The 17,919-nt window shown below is 42.0% G+C and overlaps 1 protein-coding gene across 6 annotated transcripts in view; it reads left to right on the top strand.

The window, feature by feature from the left end:
* Nucleotides 1–17,919, top strand: part of ATP11B (ATPase phospholipid transporting 11B (putative)) — a 108,481-nt gene that overhangs the window by 26,307 nt on the left and 64,255 nt on the right. For all 6 annotated transcript variants that reach the window (XR_012906317.2, XR_016350339.1, XM_075938048.2 and 3 more), the window contains exons 5-10: nt 6,853–6,960; nt 7,160–7,288; nt 8,118–8,221; nt 13,248–13,295; nt 15,413–15,477; nt 15,969–16,050. Coding sequence is in view for 4 of the 6 variants with exons in the window: in XM_075938048.2 (XP_075794163.1) it covers nt 6,853–6,960; nt 7,160–7,288; nt 8,118–8,221; nt 13,248–13,295; nt 15,413–15,477; nt 15,969–16,050 (536 nt within the window). In the remaining 2 variants the exon portion in view is untranslated. The remainder of the gene's footprint in view (nt 1–6,852; nt 6,961–7,159; nt 7,289–8,117; nt 8,222–13,247; nt 13,296–15,412; nt 15,478–15,968; nt 16,051–17,919) is intronic.

Here is a 17,919-nt window from a genome sequence, read left to right as displayed (position 1 = left end):
TTCCTACCTACATTCCTATTGGCTGAATGTACCTGGTTAGGTAAGGTTAACGCTTTAGTCCCCAGGCTGCTGGCTAACCCTCATGATCATGACACCCCCTTATTTCTCTCCCCTGAGACCCCTTCTCTTGAGGAGGGGACCAACACAGCAGTGCCTGTAAGAAACTTGAGTTCCTTTCAGCCCTGTGTGTGGCATCACCAGAATGCTGTAGTGAATGCTGGGTGTCAGATAGAAAAAGAGTTGAAGTCACTACTTTGTAATAAAAAAGGTAAGCTTTAGGTCTCTACTGTTCAAAATTGTCTTCCAAATGCTTCAGGGTCATTGTATTTTTGTTAAATGCCTTTCTGCAAATCACTTGATTACCTGCATCCTGCTTCAAAGACCTTTTAACACCAGACTTGAAAGAGAATTCTCTGAACTGTCATTCATGCTTAAATTCGACACTTTACATTTAGGTCTAAACAAAGACATTAATTATCTTACCAATTACAAAGATAGCTTCCCCAATTATCACCTCTAATATTAGCTCACAGACATTTACCTCCCCCCCCCCCCCATCCTCCTTCTGTTCTGAAATTTAATTTGTCCTTTTCATATGTGTTCATTTTTGATTGTATCCTTTAGTATATATGGCTGTGCCAGTTTTCTTCCACTATTTGATCTGAGGAAGTGGGTCTAGCTCACGAAAGCTCATCACCTAATAAACCATCTTGTTAGTCTTTAAAGTGCTACATAGTCCTGTTTTTTGTTTCAATAGAAATCCTGTATGTTGACTCTTACTACTTTTTTCTTTTAACTTTCCAGGAAACACTTTTGTAGCTCTTTCCATAAGTGTTTTACAGTTGAAGCTTTCTCAGTATCGTGCAGTGCAGCTGCTACTACTGCACTTCCATTTTCTGGGTTTGGTTTTTGACCAGTAGATACAGGAAACATTCAGTCACAAATTTTGGTAAACAAGTGCTAAGTATCGAGAATCTGCAGTGTGAAGTAGGCTCATAGCTTTTAAACCCTCTTTTTCCTTCCTTTTTCACATTTTACACTGGGAAGAACTGTTAAGTCTAAGTGTGATCTCTATAGCAGATGGATACAAATAGATTGTTAAAAATATTACATTTCTTTAAATTAAATACATTAAATATTTTTAAAATAAACATTTAAAATTAACAGTTATGACCAACCATGTTAAAGCCTAAAACTTATTCTATTAAAATATAGAAAATTAAATTAAGCAATATGTTTGCTGCCAAGGTTTTAAAGAAAGTCAAACCACTGAACTGGTGCACATCCTGGCTAGATGATAGCAACCAATGAGAATCACATTTTGATTAAAAAAAAAAAAAGTGCAAAACCACAGTTAAAACTCGTTCCTGCTTATTGATTTAAATAGTTCATCTACCCTGCTTTTAATTTGTATGATACAGAAATGTGTATTAGTTTTCTGTTTTCCATGCCTATATACATTGTAACAAATTAGGCTGAAAATTACCAGTTGAGAAATCTAAGCATACTAAAGTCGAGACATTTCTTAGCACATTCTTTAGATCTTCCTTCTTCCAAAAAAAAAAGCTTTCCTTGATCCTTTTTTCCATTCTCTTTTCACTGTTCAAAAATTTTGTGTTGCCGCTTAGTGCTTATCCTTTTTAGCAGTTGTGTTGCTTCGAAATGAGAATTGTAATGGCATTGGGTTATATAAGCCTTCCTTTCTTTCTTCGTGTTTCACTTCCCCAAAGAATTGGGCTAGCTTTTGGAATATTAGTGGAGTCTTTGCAAAATAAGACCGTAAGCTTGGAAACACAGAATGTTACTTCATTTTTTCCTTCATTAATTAGTAATATTTAGAATTGTCCAATAGCGGGTCATTTTTAAATTGTGTTCTGGATCCAGGACACATTTTAACCCAAAGGGGTCAGAAAACTCATGCAGTGGCTGAATTAAGAGTATAATGGGGCAAATGGGGCTAAAGGCTTGTATTCTGTATACAGGCAGTCCCCGGGTTACGTACAAGATAGGGACTATAGGTTTGTTCTTAAGTTGAATTTGTATGTAAGTCGGAACTGGCTCCAGATTCAGCCGCTGCTGCTGAAACTGACCAGGGGCTGACTACAGATAGCTGGAGGCAGAATTGCTCTGCCCCCAGCTTCCTGGAATCAGCCACTGATCAGTTTCAACAGCGGCTGAATCTAGAGCCTGGAACAGAACAGCTGGGCTGCCAGGTAGGTCCCTGCAGGACAAACCCGGCAGCCCCCCAGCTGCTCTACCCCAGACTCCACACCAAAAGCCTGGTCTGCTTGGGGGGAGGGGGGCGCGCACTAGCTGCGACCCCCCCCCCCCAGCAGACCAGGGACACGGGGAGCAAAGCCACAGCGGCGGCGGGGTGCCGCGCCTCTGAGGCTTTGTTCTGGCAAAGCCTCAGAGGCGCGGGACCCCGCCGCCGCTGCCGCTTTGCTCCCGGTGCCTCTGGTCTGCTGGAGACCATCTCCAGCAGATCAGGGACACCTGGAGCAAAGCCGGGGAGGCGGAGGGGTCCCGCCAGAGCAAAGCCTCAGAGGTGCGGGACCCCTCCGCCTCCCCGGCTTTGCTCCAGGTGTCCCTGGTCTGCTGGAGACGGTCCCCAGCAGACCGGGGCACCCGGAGCAGCTTTTCTCGCCCCGGAGGTCGAGGTGGCGGGACCTCTGCGCTCTGGACGGTCCCGCTGCCTGCGAGCTCTGGGGCGAGAGAGCCCCGTTCGTAAGTGCGGATCCGACATAAGTCGGATCCACGTAACTCGGGGACTGCCTGTATAATAAACACCATGTATGGAAGTAGTATCAGTTTTATAATTTAAGAATCACTTGATAGATGATAAATCCATCGTACCCTTTTGACTCTCAAACGCACCATAGAAATATTTCCTCTTTCAGTCAGCCTTAGTCCAAGATTCAGAATATGCAAGGTACGGTTTTGTATCAGTAACAACTTTTCTGTACACGAATATCAAAACATTCAATTCCAGTATCTTGTGGCATTCCAATGCCAGAAATAGTCTCATTGGAGTGGTGATATTCCCAGCATTTCAGTGGGGCACAGTACTTACTTCTAGGAGGGCCACCGAGGGGCACAGAGTGGGGATAAAGAGAGCAGCTGCCCCAGGGCACAGCAATTTAAAAGGCCCTTAGCTCTCAGCTGCTGCTATGTCAGCAGCAGCCAGAGCCCTGGCCTTTTATATGGAAATTGGAGTGCTTGTTCCCCTTCTGCTTGGGACTGGGGGAGGGGGTGCATGTCCCCTGGGTGGGGCAGGTCCGGGTTTGTTTGCCCCCTGCTCTCCCTAGACAGACCGAGGAATGGAACAAACTGTGCACTTTCCCTTTGTCAGGGAACATGGGGAACAGCCAGCAATCTCCCATGTGAATGTGGGGGAGCTGCAACCCTCCACCCTCCCTAAAAAGCACTTTGGGTGGGAGGCTTGGGGCTGGGGCATTCCCTGATGGGGTGGTGCACGCCCAGCCAGCCACTTTCACCTGCCTGGTGATTGTCTTTTTTCTTTATGATTTTGTGTGTCCCTTCAAGGATACCCCTCCTATACCCCACACAATCAAATCTTTGCCTTGCTTTAAGTTATGATAAGAGGAAGCTGCATACCAAATTTGGTGGTCCTAGCTCTTCCCATTTAGTAGGAGTTCTTGAACAAAAAGAGACAGACTTGATTGCTCACAGCGAAAAAGCCTTTTATATTTACCATCTGCTGTATATTTAATCTTCTCTGGGCTTTGCTTTTTATCAAGTCAAGCTTTTTAAAAATTTTCACATCTGGATTTTATGCACACTTGTGAGCTTACTCGCCAAGGCTACTTTTGTACTTTTGAGTGTACAGTGCACACATTTGTGAATAAAACATTGGTAGAAAAATTACTGGGTCACCATCTTTGTTCTATACTTAGATTTTAAGCTTCTTGAGTCAAGGACTGTCTATTTGTTCTGTGTGTGAGCACACCTAGCAAAATCGGGTTATGATGCATGACTAGGACTCGTAGGTATTGCAGTAGTACACATATTAACATTAATCTTAATTTCAGGAAAATGGATAGCCTTTGAATTCATATGTATGCTGGCTGATCCATTGTGTGCTGCATATCAATAGTCTCTTCCAAACAGTGTTCTAAGACTTTCCATCCGTGAGTGGAGTGAAATTTGACTTCTGCACCAATATTGAGTTCATGTGCACTTGTTCAGATGTGTGCCACTCACCAGTTACTAACTACATTTATTTTATTTTAATTTATGTAAGAAAAAATACTAAAACAAGGGATAATTAACAAGGTGCATGACCCTGTACCCACCCACCCTGAAAACCACCCAGCTTGGCACCCAGTCTCACTCTCACCCAGCGTTGCTCCCACTGTTCTTGCATCCAAAGGCTCCCCATCTCCTGCATCCCCATCCTGTGCACCCTTTACCAATGTTAGAACGTTTGATTTCACTGGATCAATTCTGTCCCCCTGCCCACAGGCTACACAGCTTAATACAGAGACAAAACACAAACACCCACACTGCATCATGCACAAACTAACACAACACACTGCTGATCCATAACACAATCAACCTATGGCTCTACGTACTAATGCACTACCTAACAGCCTAGGAACCAAAAGCTCCATGGGAATGAAAAACCATACAAGCCCGCACACTACACAGATGACATCACACATTGACTACAAACTCATACAACACACAGAGGGAAACTAATTACGCTAAAAATGTGTGTGCTCTCACAACACACTGATGTCAACAATATACACATTAACACAACCCCTAGTTCATAACATGCATACAGAGGCATACACCTTGAAATAAACAAATTTTACATTCTTTCGTCCGCACTCAAATACAGGTCCACAGTTTGAAGCACACACACACACACACACACATCCACTAAGTGACAGGACACTCACGTAAGACCCAGATGATGTAGCTTTACAATTGCTGTCAGGCCCAGCCAAAGAGTTCACGAGGCCCAAAGCAGCACACTATGGTTGCCTGAGTCTGTGTAGCTCCCAGTCAGGCCAGAGAGTAATCGGCCAGGTGGGTGGGGCTGGGAGCTGGGCAGCATGGGGCCCCAGGCAACCACCTCGCTCGCCTTGCCCAAACGCCTGGCCTGACTGCTGTCCATTAATAATGAAGAAAAGAAGTACATCCAATGATGATTATTTATCCCCCTTTTTTTTGCATTTTGATCGAGTAGACTATGTGGGGGTTTGTACACATATGCAGATGTGTGATGGGAACAGATTTATGTATATTTTTGCTTCTGGTACATAGGTAGGTGTCTTTTATTGCAGTCTGATAGATGCAAATATATGTGTTTGAGAGATTAGATATAAAAAGAATAATATATATTGAGAGGATAATGTCTACACCGATTCTCACATTAATTATATTCTATTACTCTATTACACTCCTAATTGCTCACATATGGTTTACCTGATATATTTACCAGTGCTACCTTCACCAAGGCACTGCTGCTAACATGCCGCAGCTGTGGTCTGGCAGCAGGTATCTTGTCTCCTCTGCTGAGATCTGTTCACGAGAAGGGTGACTGTGGCCATAAGTCTGGTGATGGAGAGGCATGGGTGGAGGTCACCTGTTTATTTCATGCAGGGCCAACACACGGCTGCTCAGGCCCAGGTCTCAGCTGTCGGAGCAGTTGCTAGTGGCCTGCCCTTGGCTCTGGCCCCAGCCTGGGCCACCAGAGGAGCAGCTGCCACCCAAGTAACTTCCGCCAGAGGAGCAGCAGTTACCTGCCATGTGCCTCTGTCTCTGGTCCTGGCCGGGGCCCCCATCTGCCACATGGCCCACAGCTCCCATCCTTGGGGAGGGCTGAAGGTAGTGCCAGGGTCACATGGTGGCTGCTCCTGGGGCGAGACAGCCGTCTATCATGCGGCCCCCGTCCCCCTACCTGGAACAGCGGAGTAGCCACTTCACAGCCCTGCTGAGGAGGTGGGCGAGCCTCAAAATCTTGGTGCACGTCCATGTTGCACACCCCTTATAGGGAATGCTACTTCCAGGGTACACCTGTTACTTTCTTACAACAGATTTGTTGGGAGGGTACAAATAAACAAGCAACATATTAACTGATGTGCAAAGAAAATATAAAACAGGATATGTACTCTGCTTTGGATTTTGAGTATCTGGAGGAAAAAAAGGCTGGTTGTCTTCTTTATTAAAAATTCAGTTTGATTAATCACTCTAAATTGTTACTTTGGATTAAAACTTTGTACCTAACTGTTTCCCCCACACTGTCATCTCCACTTGCTCAATAAAATGTGAATGTCATTTCCACACTATTGAAGTTTGCAGTCTCTTTGCAAGAGCAGGTGCCTTGGCTGTTGCTCAAAAAGATACTAGAGCAAGCTCTGGAAATTGTATAATTCACAGAAAAGGGAGTAATTTTAGTCTGTTACTTCTGCTTTTAATAGATGAGTGTGGGAACGATTGTATTCTCTAATCACCTGTCTTAATCCTTTTATAGTTAAAACAACTTCTCTCACAACCTGAGAGCCATATGTCTTCTTCGGGAACCTTTACCTCAAATATTTGTTTTTTAAAAGTAACAAAAATTCCATAATTCTACACATTTGCTACATTTCTTATCCTTATTTAACAAAATCTGAAACTAGTGTAAACAGAGGGTGCTCTGACTGCACATTTGTGGGTGCAGTAGAACTGAATAGAACAGAGTCTAGTGACATGCTGAAGGTCACACAGCTAGTTGTTTGCAAAGCTATGGTCCCTCAAACTGCTTTCAGTTACTCTTAGAAAAGTATAGCTCTTGGGTTTCTAGTTTGAAATGTAACTTTCAGTCTTCTGTTCCTGCAGGGGTATGAAGACTGGTTACGACATAAAGCAGACAATGAAGTAAATGGAGCTCCAGTTTATGTTGTTCGAAGTGGTGGCCTTGTAAAAACTAGATCAAAAAACATTAGGGTATGTATCTAGTAACACAGAAAATAGCGTATTTCTTCTTTATTCAACTTAGTTAATTTAAGAATTTGCTCATTTGTTTCATTGCAGTATTATGTAAGCCTGTTGCATTATAATTCTGAGTAAGTGTTAAAATTAATTCTAAATCTATTCTTTTTCAAAAGCAAATTCTGTAACATCTTGTTTGTGTTCATCTTTTCAGGTGGGTGATATTGTTAGAGTAGCCAAAGATGAGACTTTCCCTGCTGATCTTGTACTTCTGTCCTCGGATAGAGTGGATGGTTCATGTCATGTTACTACTGCTAGTTTGGATGGAGAAACTAATCTTAAGGTTGGTAGTCTAAACATATGCAGATTGCTAGTATGAAATGCAACATAAAAATAAAAAAGTCAAATCAACTTTTAGCATTTGCCTAACTAGTAAAGGTCAACTTCCTTAGAGAAATGACTCAAATGAAAGGTTTTTGTGTGTCTAACTTTATTTAAAAAAAAAATCTTCACAGCTCTCACAATGTACTAAGTTTTACAAAGTATAAAGACTGTCTAGCCCTGTACTTATTTTTTATCTGATGTGGGCATATAGCAAAGCTATTTTTTAAAATCAGTCCATTGTAATCTGCTCTTCTATCTTTGACCTATTCATAAGATCTTATTCTTCCACCCTTACTCAAACTAAGTAGTACCCAACCCTCTTGAAATCAGTGGGCTTACTTTTGAAATAAAATGTACTACTCTGTGAGAGTAAGAGTAGCAGATTCTGACCTTTAGGTGTGTCTTAATACATCGGAACTGTAGTATCCCTCTTTATTTTTCTTTGGTTTCAGCTATATTAATGGGACTAAGTCTTTTCTGCTAGTATAAGTAGTGTTATAAAATGCTAATTGATATGGGCATTTTTCTGGTCAAGTTAATGATATTTAAGGAACTCTATTGCAGTACTTTAAATGCTGGTTTGTAGTGTCACAATGGTGAAACATCTGCCACTGTTCAAGATGTAATGCTTTCATATACAAAATCCATGATTCATTTTAGGGTTCCAAAGGCTTTTTTGAGTAATGGGACATCTCACTAATAGTGAGCTAGTACCTTTCTGTATCCATTGAGATTTTCTTTTCTGTGGTTCCAAATAACGAAATTGAATGTTGGGTATTTTTCTTCAGACTCACATTGCAGTTCCAGAAACAGCAGTATTACAGTCCGTTGCCAACCTGGACACGCTCGTAGCTGTTGTAGAATGTCAGCAGCCAGAAGCAGATCTATACAGGTATCATTCTATTCTTAATAATTTCAAAGTTGATTTAAAAGCATAATTTTTGATGGCTGTTAAAAATTACATGGATCTTGAGAGTAAAGCTTCTTTTTCTTTGGGTAATGTCCCTGTGGGTGGTCCACTATTAGTGATGGGTTATGCCCGGACCTGCAGTTTGGAGTTTTTCTTAGCCGTTGCAAGTCAGGCCACATATGCACGGAAGGCACCTCTTGCTATTGGCTGTTTGATGCCTCGCGTGAGCAGCCTGAGACCCCCCTTGTCGTGGATGGAGCTTCTCTCTCGCCTCAGGTGTCTATTCTCCTCATGCATAATTTCAGTTTTATTCCTGCCTTTTTAGCATTTTTGTGTTATTAGTTGGTCTTTAGGTGCTGGTTCATCGTTCTGTTTAAAAAAAAAAACACCAAAACTTTAAACCTCAGTCCTGAGGGACTGCCTCAGCGGCAGTGACTCCGTTTCTTTCCTCACGCCCTGCCACATTTGTTCTTAGCCCCCTCTCTCCTCATTTCCCCTGTTTAAAAAAAAAAAAAAAAAGACAAGAAAAAAGAACAATCAGAAACAAACACAAATGAAAAGGAGATCTTTAAAGGAAGCCTTCTCAGCGCTCAGCAAGCGGCCACTACAGACTGCCATGCAGGGTGCTCAGGTTTAAAAACTATCTACAGTGCAACGACCCCATGCCCACTTCTGATGGGCATGATTTTTGTATATGCTGTTTGGGGGAGACACCCCCCCCCCCCAAAAATGTGACCACTGCTGCAGCCTCACAACAAGAGCCAAGAAAGACTGGGAGCTTTGGCTCCATATGGTACTTTTTGAAAAGGCGCTACAGCCTACCGAAGAACTGCAGCCCATTCTGCCCCCAGGAGGCCTGCCTAAACAGAGGTCTGCTTCTCCCTCCCCTCATAAACATCACAAGAGAAGGGTCTCCCAGGCGAGGTCGCTACCCCTTTACCTGTCTCCCAGACCAAGCAGGGGTGTGGCACCTCTGGCAACTTGGTGCCGAGATGCTCAGCAGGTACCGCTGCAGTGGCACCCCGCGTCATGCAAGGGCCAATACGCTCATTGTTGGCACTGGAAATATCATGCTGGCAAACCCCGGCACCTCTGCAAGCAGCGCCTCAACACCTGGCGCCAAGAAAGCAGCTGGTTCTGCATTCTAAGCAGCCTCGCAAGTCTTCGGCTCCACCTCCCAGCATGCCAACATCAATGCAGATGCCTCCTCCCTCAGAGGCTATGGCACAGGCACCACAGTCAGCGCAGGCTGACCATGCTGAGACAGCCAGAGACACGCATGCCTTACCACCACCTGAAATCAATGACCAGTAGCTCCCTTTCCACCCACCCCCATCAAGGGAACTTTCTCTGGTGCTATTTTCACTTTGCACATCTCTAGGTTATATTAGATCTCCATTGTTACATGAATGCTCCGGATTTGCTGAATATGATCAGAAGAGTGTTTTCGCCAATATCATCACTACCGTGAAAGATTTCACCATCCACAGTGGTACCCTGAGTGGTACTATCCTCCTCCCCATTACCTGCCCCGATGGCCCCCATGGGAGTAGTGGTGACTTTGCAGTCGCCACTCCACGGCCCCATCTACTTCACCAAAGAGGCTTCCACCAGCCTCCCCATACCACTCCCTCCTGAACACTGCAGAGTCGAAAGAAGAGAAGGGTCAAATTCCAGATGAGCACATTGACACGCAAGCCCCACAAGATTCCCCTAGGGACAGTTCATCATCATCATCTCCTGATGAAGCCATAATTCCTGAGGACACGCACACCACTGATGACTTGAAGCAATTTCAAGAACTTTTTGAAAGAGCGGGCACTAGCCAGGAAGTTCAGCTTCAAGAGGTAAAGGAGAAGCAGCATCATCTCCTAAAGAACATCCATCTCTCCTCTCAAGGAAGGATTGTGCTACCAATTGATGAAGCCATCATGGAGGTATCCCATGACATCTGGCAGACACCCGCCTCTAGCCAGCCACTCTGCAAAAAAAAAGTAGACAGGAAGTAAAGACTTAGACTTCCTTTTTTCCCATCCCCCACCAAACTCACTGGTGGTGGATGTAGCAAATCAACGCTCAAAAGCCCCTAAGTTTAAATCCGCAAACAGTGACAACATACAAAATTGGACCTCTTTGGCAGAAAAATAAGCTCTTTGGCCACACTACAACTCAGAATAGCTAACTACTCTGCACTCTTATCTAATTGTGATTTTGACAACTACTCTATGTTGGCCAAACTTATAGAACACATCCCTGACTCCAAAAGGCCAGTTCTCAGGGAAATCATCCATGGGGGGCATACCATTGCCTGTACTGCCCTACTGTCAGCAATAGACGTGGCTGACACAGTGGCGAGAGAGACAGCCACAGCTGTTGTGATGAGGAGAGCCTCATGGTTGCATGCAGCAGGGGAGTCTATGGAGCTTCAAACAAAGATGGAGGATCTCACTTTCAACAAGCAAAAGCTGTTTGCGGCTAACAGACGAGATCCTACATCGTACTAAGGAGACTCGAACCATTATCTCAGCAAGGGGGATTAGTGAAATAGGGGCCTTGATGGTGGGTCCCCCTTTCACTTTGTCCTTCGCAAATATAGTGTCTTTAATACCCCATCCATCATTTCTACCCAGAGTCAGTACCTGTTGTCATATCAATGAGTCCTACCTATGTTTTTCCTGAAGCCCCATGCATCCCCCAGAGATGCCATGCTTCACCCTTTGGACATTAGACAGGCTCTAGCATTTTATATAGACAGGACACAGGTGTTCTGCAGGCTCCCACACCTCTTTGTGTCCATTGCAACCAGTTTCAGCACAATGCATTTCCAGACTGATGTCAGCCTGTATACTGCAATGCCATTCTCCTTGCAATACGCTGTTGACAGCTCCACCAAGAGCACACTCTACTCATGCCACGGCAACATCTGTGGCTTTCCTAAACAGCATGCTCCTTAAAGACATATACTGGGCAGCCACTTGGTCATCCACTAGATATTATGCACCCATGCCTCAGCTGATACAGCAACGACTACAACAGTACTATTCTCTGTCACTAAGCAGTAACTCTGAGTCCCACCCTCCATGTTGAGTACTGCTTTATTGTCACCAACAGAGGAGCACCCGTGGGGACATCATCTGAAGCAGAAAAGGAAGTTACTCACCCGCTGTAGTAACAACTGTTTTTCGAGCTGTATGTCCCCGTGGGTGCTCCACGACCCTCCCTTCCTCTCCTCTACTCAGTCTTAGTTACCCGGACGTAGATGAGGAACTGAAGGCGGGGAGGGAGTTGGGCTGCGTGCACGAGGCATCAAACTGCCAATGGAATGAGGCGTTTTTTGCGCATGTGTGGCTCGACTGACAACTGCTAAGAAAAAGCTCTGAACTGTGGCTCCAGGGATGGCCTATCACCAACAATGGAGCACCCACAAGATCATACTCCTTGAAGAACAATCATTACTTCACAGGTGAGTAACTTCCTTTTTTCATATATTGGTGTATATTTCATGTTTAATAAAACAGATGTAGGAACCTATATGTAAATCTCTGTGCTGTTTAAAGCTACAAACAGAGAGCCTTCTGATTTTGTTTATATTTTGACATCTGTATGGTTCTACATCACTTCATAAGCAGAAAATGTATTTGTAATTTAAAAAAAAGTAATGGTGCTTGAGCAAAAATTGTGGAAAACTACAAGAGCTGCACATGGTTCTGCCAAAACTGAATATTTAATACCCCTTTCTTTTGTTCTAAATTAAAGTCTCAGATGTTAATTATCCACTCAGGTGTTAACTATCCACTAAGACCATCTATACCAAAATTAACTTTAATTTACATCCTAAGCAGGATTTGAATGGTTTCCCAGCAGAAAAAGATTAGTTGAATTTAGTAAACCATTGCCACATCTTAAATATCTCATTTAAAAGCTGCAGTCAGCAAGCAATGAGAGACTTTTTAAAAGGGTGTTTTCATAACAAATGTATGTTGCATGTAGGTTTATGGCCCTGTAAATATTTCTGACTTATATTAACATTGCATCAATTTTTTTATTCATGATTCTCTTTTTATAGAGGCTCATAACTTTCATGTACTTTAGTTTTAGTAATCCTTCGACAGTGAAACCTTTGTTATCCAGCACTCTGTTAACCAGAAATCTTTAACTGGCATTGCCCCTGGCCACAATACTGTCACATCTTCAGGCGCACAGGCCTGCCTTGGTTTACTATGATTGGCTTAACCATTTTTTATTTAAGAAGTACCACTCATCTTTAACACAAAATAGAAATGAGACACCAACTGCCTCACACTATAAAACTACCAATGTTAAAACTTGAGTTTTACTGTTATTGTCCGTTGGTTTTTCCTAGGTTGATGGGACCCTCAGAACCACAATTTTTAGATAACCAGAACACCCTAATCCCCGAATGTGCCAGATAACACAGGTTTTAGTGTATATGGGCAGTAGCTTATTTAAACTAAGTATTTGGATAATTTTATATCTGGGTGTTATAAGGCATGCAAAATATATTGACAGTTCTGATACCTAAGAATTTGAAAGTATTGTTTGTTCATCTGCTTTAAATGTGAAATTACTGTTCCTTTCAGATGAAAAATGTATTGGTAACTTTGACTTTTTAAGGAATGAACATGTGATCACTCTAGGGTAGGGGGATTTTCAGCCAAATTAACAAAAAATATTTTTAACCTGATTTCATAAATTGAGTCGTATGGGTTATTTCTAAACCACTCAGTTCATTTTCTTGAAAGGGGGTGGTTCATAATTCTTGTTGATGATGACTTAAAATTATTCCATAAATTATAATTTGGGCTGATGTATTGTCTATTAATAAAAACACTGTAAATCAAGAATGGAATATTCCATCTGAGGCATGCCACATTTATGTCATGCTTTCTTTGCATAAATAAAATAAAGATTGTTTCTTTAATATTATAGTTTGTATACCAACATTTTTGAGGAATGTATGCTTTTGACATATTAACTTTTTTCATAGATTTGTTGGAAGAATAACTATAAGTCAACAAATTGAGGAAATCGTACAGTAAGTAAAATGTTTGTGAAGCTAACTTAATATACTTAAAAGCTAAGTTAAGATGATAAAACATGACAATCATAAAAGAGCATTAGCATGGAATTGAAAAAGGTGTTAGCTAATTATTGAGATGCTGGTTTGACTGCATAGTTAACGACGAATCGGGTAAAACTAGATTACATAGTTGAAGTATTTAAACCCAAACTGATTTGTTATGTAAAGTATATTTTATGGTAATTGTTAGCTTCACTACTTGTGTTGACTGACTTTCTATAATGTTCGCATTTGAATGTTTTTAAAATGTGTGTATGAAGTTAGAATGTCAAGTTTTTAAGAAGAGTTGTAACTTACAGTTCTGTGTCTCATAATGCAATAGATACCTGTGGTTTGATTATCGGAGGCACTGAGTATTCTCAGCTCCTTTTTTAAATTGGGGGAACTACTGACTTGTTACCCTACTGGAGCTTTTAAAAAAGTTTAATGTGCAATTTCATTAAGTATTTAATTTCATAAATGCTAAAGAGCTCACAATCCCATGCATTACAGTAAATGAACATTGCCTATGGTAGTGATCATGCCTGGTATAATAGGTTTTCCTGTTCCATTGAAATAAAGAGTATCTATTTAAAATGGAGCAAAAAAAGGGTCAAGCAGTAAAAGAGTTCAGTTTCAACTGATATTAAATCGCATACAGGCACCTTAAAATTGCTTAGCATCCAAATTTCAGTGACAGCTCGAGGGTGTTGACCTCTTAAATTGGTCCTCTCTATCTTTAAAATGTAAAATGTTCCTTCCTGTTACTTTTTTGATATTTTAATGCCCCAGAAGTTCATACTTAATTGCTTTTGTTGTTCAGACATAGGCCTTAGGCATAGGCTGAAAGATCTGTCTTCTGTCCCATACTTCTTACAGGACTTGGGCAAATCATTTATTCACCCTGTACTTCAGTTTATGCTGTGAGGTGAGTAAATATTATGTTCGTTTTAAAGATGATTATGTTGAAGTACAGGGTGAATGCATGATTTGCCTGAACTCTTTCCTAACTGTGGAGACAGAAAACATATCTTTCTGCACTCTAATGCCATCACATTTGCATCTCAGCAGACTATATTATTGCCAAGCTTTTCAAGTTCAGCTCTAGGATAATCTCAATTAGTTCAGTTGACTAGCTTTAGCAGAATCAGTTTAAAGCATGCGTGAAGACAGTTACAACTCCACCAGCAGACACAGCGTACGTATCTCCTTATCAACGATCAATCATCTTAACCTGAACTGTTGAATTCTGAGCTAATTAAAGTGGTTTTATTGATTACAAAACTATTTGTGTCCAGTGATAAATGGCTATGGCTTCTTAGCAGAACATAGTTTACCTGAATACTTAATCTTCTCTATTTCAAGTGTACTATATTGCAGTGTTTTTTTATTACAGATTTAAAAAACTAAGTAGTATTTATTTTTACTCGTGTTTTGATTGAATTCTTTCTAAAAGATTTATAAAAAAATTAAAGTAAATATCACAAACAAGTGCATAATTTGCACATGCAGTTAACTGTGGTTGTAGATGCAACTTGTCAATTGTTTGTACAGTTACAGTTAGTCCCCTATTAAAAGCGAACACCATTTTTAAAATTTGGATTGTTTTCAACTGGACTTGAAGGATATAAGACACTCTGTTTTTGTGAATTGTAGCTGAGCTGTTGTTGCTATTGCTTATACAAGAGCTAACAAGTTATACTGTGTAGTGTTTCGTTTTTTAATTCTGGTGTCTCCACTTGAGTCCTCCTACCCCTCCTCTCCCCCATTTCAGTTTCTATTGGAACCCCTTCAGGCAAAACAAGAAAAAAATTACTTTTTTTTTGCTTGACTTTAGACTAACATTGTTTACGCTTTCCAAAGACAACACAGGCACTGGGGATGGGACATACACATATCACTCTCACCTTAAAGTAATCATCCTGGTAACAGTAGCTGTACTTTAGGCAGTATCTGTTTCAGCTGATGCACAATGGTTTAAAGGGATCCTTAGAATTCAAAATGTGGTGATATCCTAAATTTTTAAAATAGCTATTCTTAAATATTGTTCTCTGTTAAAAGAAAAAAATGCTGATGTATCTATTTCTTTTTAGACCTCTTGGGCCTGAAAGTCTCTTACTTCGAGGAGCAAGATTAAAAAACACAAAAGAAATTTTTGGTTTGTAGATATTGAAATATTTTTAAAAGTGTGATCGTCTTAAAACTTGCTAAAATGTCTTCAGCAGTACTTCTGGGGTTGCCTGCACAGTGGGTCTGATTATGGCTGAAGGGGTGTAGAATAGGAGCAGAGATTTTGTAGGATATTGAATTCTGTCTTTGGGTTAACAGTGGAGCACTGAGAGGCCAATAGATAAGTGGATGTCTATTTACAGTGTTTAAGACCTATTCTAGGGCATTTATATTCTGACCTCTATTTGTATATTGGGGGAACAGTACAGACCTAACATTTAGCAGTATTAACAAATGCTAAATTTAGTTCCAAAATTCTGCTTTCTCATCACAGAATGTCTATGAAAAGTCTAACTTGCCTCACCATGGTGCCTGAGAATGCAAGTGCACATTTACAAGTAACAACCTCTCTAATTTTTGTAGAAAATAACAAACTGTAGCTGAACAGAAACTAAAGTATGGTTCTGTTTTTTTTTTCAGGTGTTGCTGTGTATACAGGTATGGAGACAAAGATGGCATTAAATTACAAGAGTAAATCTCAGAAACGATCAGCAGTAGAAAAGTATGTATGTGTTATGCTGTCTCTTATGTATAGAATCTAAATTCACTGGTTCAGAAGTAATTTAAAAATTAATTATCTATGTTTTTGTTGGTACGTAGACAAAGGAAGCTATTATAAATGCAAGGCCTTCTGCAGGTTGGCATAATTGTAAATTTATATTTAACTTCTTAATACTGACTATCTAATTCCATCGCTTCAGTACTTACAGCTTTATTTTACAATATGCTCGCTCTTGTAAAGAAGAACTAGGATAATAAAAATGAGTTGGTGTTTCCTTCTAGGTCCTGTTTGCAGTCCTCAGGCAGAGACTGCTTAAGGACATGAGGCTACTTTAGAGTAGGTAGGAAGAGATTAATCAAGAGCTGTAAGGTGCTCCTTTCACCAGTGGTTCGGAGTCTGTGTTTTACTGTAGCCATTACCTTTGTCACACTCTTGACACATCCGTTATTAGGAGGTTGCATCTTGCCCTTAAAATGGGCTGAACTCTGTTGAAGACTCATTCATGTATGATTTCTGTTGCCTGAGTATTGATTTTTCTCCCCTTCTTATCCCATGATTGTCCCTATTACATTGTCTGCAGTGTTAGTAAAAAAGATACAGATACTGAAAAGAATGTGTCCTCAAGTGTATACAGAGCACAAATTATCTGAAGATACAGGCAGTCCCCGAGTTACGCGGATCCGACTTATGTCGGATCCGCAGTTACGAACGGGGCCCGTCTCCCTGGTCTCCAGCAGACCAGGGAGAGGAAACAAAGCGGCGGGCAGCGGGCCGCTTTGCTCTGCTTTGCTCCCCATCTCCCTGGTCTGCAGACCAGGGGGATGAGGAGCAAAGCCACGGAACACGCGGGAAGCGGACAGCCCAGACGCGTTTGGGCTGTCCAAAGCCGCGGAACACGCGGGCAGTGCTCCAGACGCCTGTGGTACAGCAACTGGGGCGCTGCCGGTTGGTCCCGTAGCGCCGCTCTGGGCACTACTGGACCAACCCGGCAGCACCCCAGCTGCTCTGCCCCAGGCGTCCTGATTCAGCCACTGCTGGTCAGTTTCAGCAGCGGCTGAATCAGGACGCCTGGGGCAGAGCAGCTTGGGTGGTGCTGGGTTGGTCCAGTAGCGCCGAGGAGCAGCGCTACTGGAGCAACCCAGCAGCACCCAAGCTGCTCTGCCCTAGGCGTTCCCAAGTCAGCCGCTGCTGAAACTGACCAGGGCTGACTACTGGAAGCTCGAGGCAGAGTTGCTCTGCCCCGGGCTTCCTGGAATCAGCCGCTGATCAGTTTCAGCAGCAGCTGACTTGGGGACGCCTGGGGTTCTTAAGTTGAATCTGTATGTAAGTGGAACTGGCGTCCAGATTCAGCCTGTTGAAACTGATCAGAGGCTGATTCCAGGAACCCCGGGGCAGAGCAACTCTGCCTCGGGCTTCCTGTAGTCAGGCGCTGGTCAGTTTCAGCAGCGGCTGAATCTGGACGCCAGTTCCGACTTACATACAGATTCAACTTAAGAACAAACCTACAGTCCCTATCTTGTACGTAACCCGGGGACTGCCTGTACTGAAAAAAAGCAGTTTGCCATGAAAAAAGTATTATTTGCTTATTTCTGGAAAAATAGTTTATCTGGAAACATTATGTAAGGGATGTTCCTTATACAGATTGGAAGTTCTATTTTTAATTCTTGGCTTGTTGTCATTCCAGTCAAAAACACGTTAAATGTAGTGTTATGACATAAGTCTACAAATGGAACTTGTTAAATATTTTTGAGACAAATTTGATATAATGTGTTTAGTCTGTGCAAGTTGTTAGAAGAGCAGACTGGCCTGCTGACTTTCTTTTAAAACCAAAGATTTAATTATACTCTTCAGTTAGACACACACAAATCA

This window comes from Pelodiscus sinensis, chromosome 10, assembly GCF_052426305.1.
Source record: "Pelodiscus sinensis isolate ZL-2025 chromosome 10, ASM5242630v1, whole genome shotgun sequence".
NCBI classification, from domain to species: domain Eukaryota; kingdom Metazoa; phylum Chordata; order Testudines; family Trionychidae; genus Pelodiscus; species Pelodiscus sinensis.
Note: the sequence above shows the minus strand (reverse complement) of the source record. Positions and strands in the feature narration are given on the sequence as shown.